Source organism: Heloderma suspectum, chromosome 4, assembly GCF_057233095.1.
Source record: "Heloderma suspectum isolate Gila_16-S chromosome 4, 16-S_ref, whole genome shotgun sequence".
Classification (NCBI taxonomy): domain Eukaryota; kingdom Metazoa; phylum Chordata; class Lepidosauria; order Squamata; family Helodermatidae; genus Heloderma; species Heloderma suspectum.
Window position 1 is genome coordinate 264890378 of NC_139461.1, and position 9691 is coordinate 264900068.

General features: G+C 46.1%; 1 protein-coding gene across 5 annotated transcripts in view; it reads left to right on the forward strand.

The window, feature by feature from the left end:
* LOC146348629 (receptor-type tyrosine-protein phosphatase V-like) overlaps window positions 1-4399 on the forward strand; it is a 76151-nt gene extending 71752 nt beyond the window's left edge. For 4 of the 5 annotated variants that reach the window (XR_014790682.1, XM_084853639.1, XM_084853642.1 and 1 more), the window contains one exon: window positions 1919-3743. Coding sequence is in view for 4 of the 5 variants with exons in the window: in XM_084853639.1 (XP_084709765.1) it covers window positions 1919-1978 (60 nt within the window). In the remaining variant the exon portion in view is untranslated. Of the gene's footprint in view, window positions 1-1918 lie in introns of all 5 variants that reach the window. The other variant, XM_084853640.1, reaches the window with a different exon arrangement.
* Window positions 4400-9691: the final 5292 nt, after the last annotated feature.

Genomic DNA, 9691 nt, shown 5'->3' on the forward strand with positions numbered 1-9691 from the left:
TTTCACATGCCAGCAAGGTGATGCTCAAAATCCTACAATCTAGGCTTCAGCAGTATGTGAACCGAGAACTACCGGAAGTACAAGTGGGGTTTCGAAGAGGCAGAGGAACTAGAGATCAAATCGCCAACATTCGCTGGATCATGGAGAAAGCAAGAGAATTCCAGAAAAACGTCTATTTCTGCTTCATTGACTACGCTAAAGCCTTTGATGGTGTGGATCACAACAAACTCTGGCAAATCCTTAAAGAGATGGGAGTACCAGACCAGCTTACCTGTCTCCTGAGAAACCTGTACGAGGGTCAAGAAGCAACAGTAAGAACCAGACATGGAACAACCAATTGGTTCAAAATTGGGAAAGGAGTACAACAAGGCTGTATATTGTCGCCCTGCTTATTTAATTTATATGCAGAGTACATCATGAGAAACGCCAGGTTGGATGAATCACAGGTCGGAATTAAGATTGCCGGGAGAATTATCAACAACCTCAGATACGCAGACGATACCACCCTAATGGCAGAAAGTGAAGAGGATCTAAAGAGCCTCTTTTTGAGGGTGAAAGTGGAGAGTGCAAAAGCTGGCTTGAAACTCAACATTAAAAAAACGAAGATCATGGCATCTGGCCCCATCACTTCCTGGCATATAGAAGGGGAAGAAATGGAAGCAGTGACATATTGTATTTTCTTGGGCTCCAAGATCACCGCAGACGGTGACTGTAGCCATGAAATTAAAAGACGCTTGCTCCTTGGGAGGAAAGCTATGGCAAACCTAGACAGCATAATAAGAAGCGGAGACATCACCTTGCCAACAAAGGTTTGTATAATCAAAGCTATGGTTTTCCCAGTAGTAATGTATGGCTGTGAGAGCTGGACTATAAGGAAGGCTGAGCGCCGAAGAATTGATGCTTTCGAACTGTAGTGCTGGAGAAGACTCTTACGGGTCTCTTGGACTGCAAGGAGGTCAAATCAGTCCATCCTAAAGGAAATCAACCCTGAGTGCTCATTGGAAGGACAGATACTGAAGGTGAAGCTCAAATATTTTGGCCACCTAATGTGAAGAGAAAAGTCACTGGAAAAGACCCTGATGCTGGGAATGATTGAAGGCAAAAGGAGAAGGGGACGGCAGAGGATGAGATGGCTAGATAGCATCACCGATGCAATGAATATGAACTTGAGCATGCTCCGGGAGAGAGCGGAGGACAGGAAGGCCTGGCGTGCTGTGGTCCATGGGGTCACGAAGAATCGGACATGACTTAACGACTGAACAACAACAACAAGCATGTCCAGGACTGCAGCCTTGGGGCATTTCCACACTAGCTGGTTTTCCTGGGAGTTGTGACCAATATATTGTGCCACTAGAGGGTGTTGTTCACAAGGTCTACCGGCTCAATTCCTGTGTATCCTAGAAATCCTCACAGATTGAAAACTGCAACACTGATGTACAAGACAGTTGTATTGCACAGATTTTACACAAAGCTCCCTGATGCTGGATACCGTGCATGCCCATGTGTCCATAACGCATCTAAGCACAGAAGTCCCTGGCACTGCTTTGTAGGGTCCAGCTAGAAGGGTGCAGTGTGAGCCCCCCTGGTGACCAAGCTGCATAGCCGTGGAGTTGCTCACATACCTGGCATGGTGGTCAGGCTGTGGTTGACGCTTCCTGTAGCCATAGGGGAGCTGTAGGTGTGTTGCCCCAGTCTTGCTGCTGCATTAGTAGCTTGATCTAGCTGAACATCCTCGCCCAGTTCACTGTAGATCCCTGGACCAAATTCCTAGTCCAATTCTTGGATGTGTGTTTCTCTTTTTCTCTGTACACACTGAGGTAACGCTGTGTGACATGCTTAGATTGTCGATAGGATATGAGAGCAGAGCTCTTCATGTTCTACCCATTCATGGCACGTCTCTTTCTCTCTTTTTCTCTAGGATAAGTACATTTACCTGTATGAATGCATCCGAGACCTCATCACCCAGAAGCAAGTTTAGGCCCTGGTCTCCACTCTCTGTTAGATGATGGATGGAATGCAGAGTACAGCAGGATTGTGGCTATAGTCTGAACAGGGGGGTTCCTTTGTAGAGATAGGCAGCTGCCCCAGGAGGCCTGCTCTTTGTCCGTGCAAAAGGACAGTGAAATAATGAGAGCCAACAATGAGAGTGTGCCACCTGTGAAGTCCCTATCTCCAGATTACAAGGAACTTAAAACTGCTGACAGCAAACTCGAGGCCTCAAGCTGGGATGGCCGTGCAAGAGCCATACACCCTTCATTCAGGACATACTGTTTGCAAAAACAACAACAACAACCCCTACCTGAGTCTTCCTAGTCATTGTTCAGTAATCCTGGAATTGGGGGAAACCTATACATGAACATAATTGTTGGCTAGCCCAATAATGGGATCAAGGGGTCTTATAAAGTCAATACATTAATGCAGGATATAGCAAAACTTAGGATCATTTGTGCAGCTCTTGAGCTTTCATGTCAAAAAGAGATATAGCTGGAAAAGATGCAGAAAAGGGTGATGGGCAGGATGGTCCGATGGTCCTGCTTCTCTCCCCTATTATATTCCGGATGCTGCCAGAGTTGTGCAGTTATCCCAGTTATGCCAGAATAACCATGGTGCCACATCCCAGATGCCACAGAAGGAAAACACATTCAATCAGAACATAAGAATCTAATGAAACTGATAGGGAACTGGTTCAAGATTGGAGCAAGAAAGGGCTTCCTTACACAGTGTACAAATAGCCGAAAGAATTACATTTTGAGGGAGACTTGATGTGATCCCCATTTGCATAAATACTTATTTAATAGATTAGGTAAAATTAACAAGAGGGCAGGTTTATCCAGAGATGGAAGTATACAGAATGGGCTGGAAGAGGTGATGCAGAGAACAAGCAAAGGAAGGATATGACCATTTTGCCCTACTTGTGAATTTCCCCAATACATTTATTATCAGACAGAAAAATGCTGAGCTAAGTGGACCATTGGTTTGATCCAGCATGTTTTTATAACAGTCTCTTGATCCATATCCCACATTCTGCACCCAGCATAAATTCTCTGTTCCCCTAGGCAAGGCCTGTAATAATCCCCCAGCACCCTCTGATTCTCTTCAGTCTTATTCCCCCCAACCTTGGCTCTTGTCTCAGAGCCAATCTACATTTTACACTAATCACATCACATATAACTCAAGGTTGGTTTTTTAATTTACTCTAGTGTAAGCGTGTGCAGCCCTGATTCAGATCAGGACCACAATGCTCTGGGAGGGGAAGTTTAAACATTCCCACTTCCCCCCCCTGAAATCCATCCCCCACTGTATTTGTGGCAGGGGGGAGGCTCCATTGGCTCTCAATGAGCTCCCCTCCCTGTGGTGGCTCTGTAGCCAAAATACATGGCAGGGATTCAGGTACACAGCCGGGTCTGTCATCTCACAGGCTCCGACTCTAGAGCTGCAATCCTATGCACACTTACTTGGGAGTAGTCCTACTTGAATGTAATGGGGCTTACTTCCAAGTAAACACACATAGGTCCCTTTTTGCCCCCAGCAGGGTATTCTCATCACAAAGCGTTCTTTGGGAAATGTGACTTTGGTCTCATCAAACCCAATTCTTCCTATTTTTCTTTGGCTGCTTCATTTTTAGAATGGGGTTGAGGGATGAGCCAAAAGAGATGTATTGTTCTAAGTGGGAATGAGTTACCCCAGTTTCTCTGAAACAGAGAAAAGGGGGAAAGTGATTTTGTAATAATAAATTATTCTTTAAAAAATGAAATGTCTTGCACTCTCCTGTTTCTGTCTGCTTCAGCCACTGTTATGATATCATAGGAAACCTTAGTCGTAAAGTGTAGAAGTGAGTGATGCTCCACTAAAGGACAGTGCCACGAATTAAAAGTGACTGGTGCTCCACTAAAGGACAGTGCCACGAATTAAAAGTGACTGGTGCTCCACTAAAGGACAGTGCCGCATGTTGGGAATGTGGCTTGAATAGGTCTGGGCAAAAGTCAGGACATGGTGAAGCTGTTATGTGATGTTGTTGCTATCAATATAGCACCACCTATGTTGTGAGGATAGAAGGTGGGGGAAGATCCTGTACACTGCCTTCAGCTCCCCGGGAAAATAATAATAGTAATATAATAATTAAATAAAAAACAGCCAGTCAATGAAAACCCCACCTAAAATTTGTTGTTTTATTTTCTTGATTTGTTTAAAAACAAATTAGAATTTTAAATATAACTAGTGTTCATAATGTTCAGTTTTAGACAAGCAATGTTACTCAAAAAGCAAATGTTTTTAATAAGTTTGAGGAGTATTGTACCTACCAAACAAGAGGAAAATATTTCCCCTATATTTACTCCAAATGTGAACGTAGCGCTGTGTTTAAAACTGTTTGTGGGGAATAAATTTGACAACGTTCACGAAAGAGCATGACTAGTTTTGTGGTTTATCTTAGTCCAGAGCTCAAGCAGAGAACAAATAAAACCCATCTCTAGGAGATCGATGAGGAAAACTCAATAATTTTCAAACAACAGCAAGTGAAACACGTGATTCATAAGGCAGTAGAATTCTGATACATAATACAGCAGCTTTCCTAACCTAGTGCCATCCAGATGTTTTGAACTACAGCTCCCAGAATTCCTGACCATTGGCCACGCCAGGTGGGGCCAATGGAAGTTGAAGTCCAAAACATCTGGAAGGCATCAGGTTGGAGAAAGCTGTAACACAGGATATATTTGCAGTAGACTCATGCCCCTCCCTCACTCATAGCATTGCTACAGTTTCCAGTATCTCCGAAATTGCACAAGCAGTTCCCAGCTTATAAGGGGGGCGGCCATTACACTGTTCAGGCCTATGCACATTAGATTTTATATATGTACATTGGAGATGGGACAGTGATTAGGTGTGAAGATGCGACCTCACTCCCCTACATCTTGCATAGGGACGGGATTGGGGAACATCTGACCCAGCCCAATGAGCATCTCCTGCCTCTACAGCTGGCAGAGAATGCTTGCATCATACTCTGTACTGAAGTGGGGTTTACGCTTGCACTAAAAACACTTCATGTTTTTAGGTGTAGCTATTATTTTAGGTGTAGCTATTATTCCCAGTTCCTCCTATGCAGTCATTTCTGCCTTCCATTCTGGCTTAAACATTTACCAGGGTCAATAAAACCAGTGCCTTTTCATTGTTTTTAATGGATGGAATTATTTGCTTACACACAAGCAGACACCGAATAGGGCAATAGATTACGTGGGACTCTGACAAACTATTGGGGATGCACAGCTGGGGCGGGGGGGAATATACAACTTCCATTTGAAATCAATGAACAAAAGCAGAAAGGAAGAGCCAAAGGTGCAATGTGCATAAATTACTACGACTGAGAACACTGGCGCTCTAATTTGTTCATAATTGTGAGCAGTAGGGTAGAGAGGTTGTCAGGCACACCCTGAAATGACAACCTGTTTCCTTATTTTCTGAGCATGGACTGGGATGATGCAAGATAATGTAGCATGACAGCATAGGAGGACAGTGGCTGAGCACTGCTCTACCAGCTCAAACACTGGCTGCTTAAGGACACTTTAACTGGAACATGTAGACCAGCGGTAGGCAACCTGGTGCCCTCCAGATGTTTTGAATGGCAACTCCCCTAATCACTTACCATTAGCCATTCTGGCCAGGGATGGTGGGAGTTGTAGTCCAAAACATCTCCTGCCCAATATGGCAGGCAAACAGGCCATTGGCAGCAAAGGCAAAGCCTAGGTTGGTCAGGCAACCCTTGGGACTGCATACTATAGAGAAGAACACGATGGGGGCTGATTTGCAATTAATTAACAGAACCTTGACGAATCAATCAGGTGTCCACCAGAATTCCACAAAATCAGTCAAAGTTGTATGGATTAATTACAATCTGGTGCAGCCAGGTTGTCTCCAAGGACATAATCCAGCACACAGCAAGCTTAGTTAGAGGGCACCAGGAAACCTGTGTCTTTCTTGGCATCGTTCAGGATCTTCTCCCTTCATTCGGCTTACGAGAGGCAGATGCCCACAACTCCTGAGTCATACATCAGGAGAGCTGCTAAGGCCTTGGATCACTTGCTTTAGCCATCTGGAGCTATTTGTACTGCCGGCACCGTTATGCGGTGCACCTGCCCTCTGCTTGTGGCATACTCTTTGCCGGCTGTTCGGCATTAATTGGTGAGGTCCTTCCGAGTGGATGATCCTGCCTAACAGGAGAAAGCTGAACTACATGATTTCCCTTCCCTTCCCAAACCTATGATTATATGATCCACCCATTTAAAGTATGGGGGGAAAGCTGGACTGGAGCCCCACTGGTTGTGATTAAAGCAGAAAACAGAGCTGCTGTGGCTCATGTTAAAACCTTATGATTAAAGGTCCCGCCTCATTCTTACTCATGACTGAAAGCAGGTAAGCCTGGGTCAACCCTTTTCTCAGGAAGCCACCTTGCAATTTATCCCAGGAGGGAGAGAGCTCAACCATGAGGGCACCTTCCAGCTGCTAGAGATGTTACACATCTGTCAAGAATGCAATCCCTGCTTCCATTGCCTCCCCACCAACACAACACACACACACACACACACACACACCTTAGCTTCTGGGGATGCTTTGCAGACAAAGCAGGTGGGTGGAAGGCTCACTGCTCAGAGTGAGTCTTAGATTTCTGGCTTTGTTGGGTTTTGTTCCTGGAGAATGGCCTTAAGAAAAGGAGGCCCTGAAATGGAGATCAAAGCTAGGGAGATTGCTCTAAGCAAGGAACAAAGGCCCCAGATAGTGTCTGGCTCCCAAGAGCATCACAATTAAAGAGGAAAGAAAAGACTGGAAGCAATTGGAGGCTACAATGGGAAAGGCACAAGCAACCTGAGCTGGGGGGTGTCACCAGGAAATGGCAGACAGAGTTACAGCCCAAAGGAGCAAGGCAGAGCTCAGGCACTCTTCCCCCTCTTCCCCCACCTGCAGCTCCAGTCCTGCCTTTACACAGCAATTGGGGGAGCTTATTTATTTATTTATTTATTTATTTATTTCTATACTGCCCAATAGCAGAAAGCTCTCTGGACAGTTCACAAAAATTAAAACCACAGAGTGCAGCAAAAAATATAAATTATGAAAGGTTAAAACCACCATATAATGTTACCTTTATTGCTGGTCCTGCCCTTGTGTTCTTTGCCAGCAGCCTGACAAACAGACATGTAGCAGGATTTCCCGCCAGCATCAGCTGGTGACCATGGCAGTAAGAAGGGAGACTCACTGAGCAAGGGGGCCCATGGAGGGTGTCTTGCCTCAGGGCCCTCAAAAACCTGGACCCAGCATGGAAATCAAATGACCGGAAAATGCTTCAGCTGTGTCAAGCGGTGGCTAAAAGCTACAGAGGCAACCACCTGCCACCTTAGGTAGTAGAAGTTGTGGAACAGCAGCAAGGTGTAGGTATTGGGTGGCCACTTATGAATCACCCAAAAAAGACAACAAAAGAGGGTAATAATTTATGTAAAATTTGTATATGTTAATTTATATGTATAGATGCACCTCTAGAAATAATTATTCTAATTTAAATAGAAATACAGTACATCTCACCATAGCGTGGAAGACTGTGACCAGGTGATCTGCCTGCCTGCCTGCCTGCCTGTCCAGTCTGCTGTCCAGGTGCTAACGGCTGATGGACAACAGGTCTTATGGCTTTTTCTCTTGAAGCTGGAATGGGACAGGACAGCCTGCAGCCCTTCAAAAAGAAGACTGTCCTCTCAGCTTTTACACAGGTGGTTGTGAAAAACAAAAAAGTAGGAAGCATAAAGCTCTTTGTAAACTAAAAGATGTATAAAAATGAATGCATAATAAATCTGCCTGCATTGCACAGGCAGAAATTCAACAGGTGAAACGTCTCCTGGCATGGAGATTATGTGATTGGGAAAGCAGCACTGCTTTTTAAAGACCCAGAACTTCTGCCCTCAAAATGTGGCATCTCATAATTGGTGGGGAAAGCCTGTGGAGAAGAGGACAGGGCTTGACCAGGCCTGGCATCAGGAGTCAGCATGGACAGGCACCTGCTGGGGACCCAGAGATTCAGCAGGGCCCAGCCCTGCTGCAGTTGCTTCCAGGGCCGTGCCACTGATATGGTGGTGGCTGATCCTCCTCTCTCCCTCCCCTCGCCCAGGCAGCCCTGCTGGCAAAAGGAGGCACAGTGGGCAGAGCCAGCCAGAAGAACCTGCAGCTGCCAGACCCACACCACGCCATCTTGAAACAGAACTTTTTAACCTTAGGCTTCAAGTAGCAGTGCTCTGAACCAATCAGATGCTGACTTGGGGGTGGGCAATGAGGGTACAAGAGCAGTGAAAAGACCACCACTTCACCTCCCCTGTGCATTCACTGGCTGTCCCCCGCCCCCACATAAGTGTCTGATTGCTTCCGATCGCTGCTACTTGAAATCTAGAATTTCAGTGTTCAGTTTTAAATGGCACGGTGAGGATGCTGCAGGCTCATCCAGCTGGCTGCCATGGCGCTTTCTAGAGGACTGCAGGAGTCACCACTGTACTGCTACCATCACTCACACACACACACACACACACACACACTGGCCAGGTTAAACAAATGGAGGGCTAGCAGATGTGGTGGCAGCAGTGAAGGAAGGGTACCCAGTTGGTGTGAGAGTGGGAGAAGGCCCATCGGTAGTATTTGCCAAGGGCCCACTGGCACATGGTGCTGGCCCTGGGCTTGACCAAATGTAGGCTGGTGCCATTTCTTTTTTTAAGGTAAGTGCTGCAAGGGCCCTGGAATTGTCACAAAAGCTCTAAATTTGCACTGCAAGACTCGGGTTCCTCTGATATAAAAGCCCTCATTTCCATTCAAGCAAACACAGGTGACCAAAGCAGTCCCAACACCTCGTAGCCCTTCTAAACAGTTTTTGGCGTTTTGGAGTCAGTGAGGTGCCCCATCAAGGTCACCAACTAACAGGGGGCGGGGCGGGGGGAGCAGTGTGCCTTTAAAAGCTGCTTGATTTGCAGAAATCAGCATATCAAACATTTCAGGGTGTGAATGTGTAAACATTATTTTCTAATGGCCGCATACCATGCAGTTGTTATAGGCAGATTAAAGGCTACAAGGGAAGCCTCGCTTACAGGGTGTTGTATTGGTAGTAGGAATGACTGCAGGAATCAGCAGGCCTCAAACACACCTGTTCTTTATTCAGCGCACACAGAAGTGAAGTCAGCAGAAGCTCCACCCACTACTGCTACTTCCAACTCTACAGGAGCTGCGAAGGTTCAAAAACAATAGCTAACCCACAGTACCAACACACACACACACACGGATACGTAACATTCCTCCCCCCTTAGGTACCATAGTCTTCCAACCAACAAGGAGGTACCCTTTCACGGCACAGTCTCTGTACTCAACTAGTAGGTGTGGATTGCTCAGATGACTTTCTTCCAGTAGCTGCCATAGGGAAGGAAGGAGTATTGCTCCCATCACTTAGTGGTTCTGGAGATTCCACTGGTGGTGGGAGAAACACATCAGTTCCAGATAGATCTTCAGTAGCTACCTCTGCTGATGACAACCCACTCTGGCCAGAACGCCTTCTCAGCTGGTCAACATGGCGATGCCACATGGACCCATCCGCGCACTGGACCATGTATGACACAGGTTTGGTGACCTCAGTGATAGAGGAAGGAAGGAAGGAAGGAAGGAAGGAAGGAAGGAAGGAAGG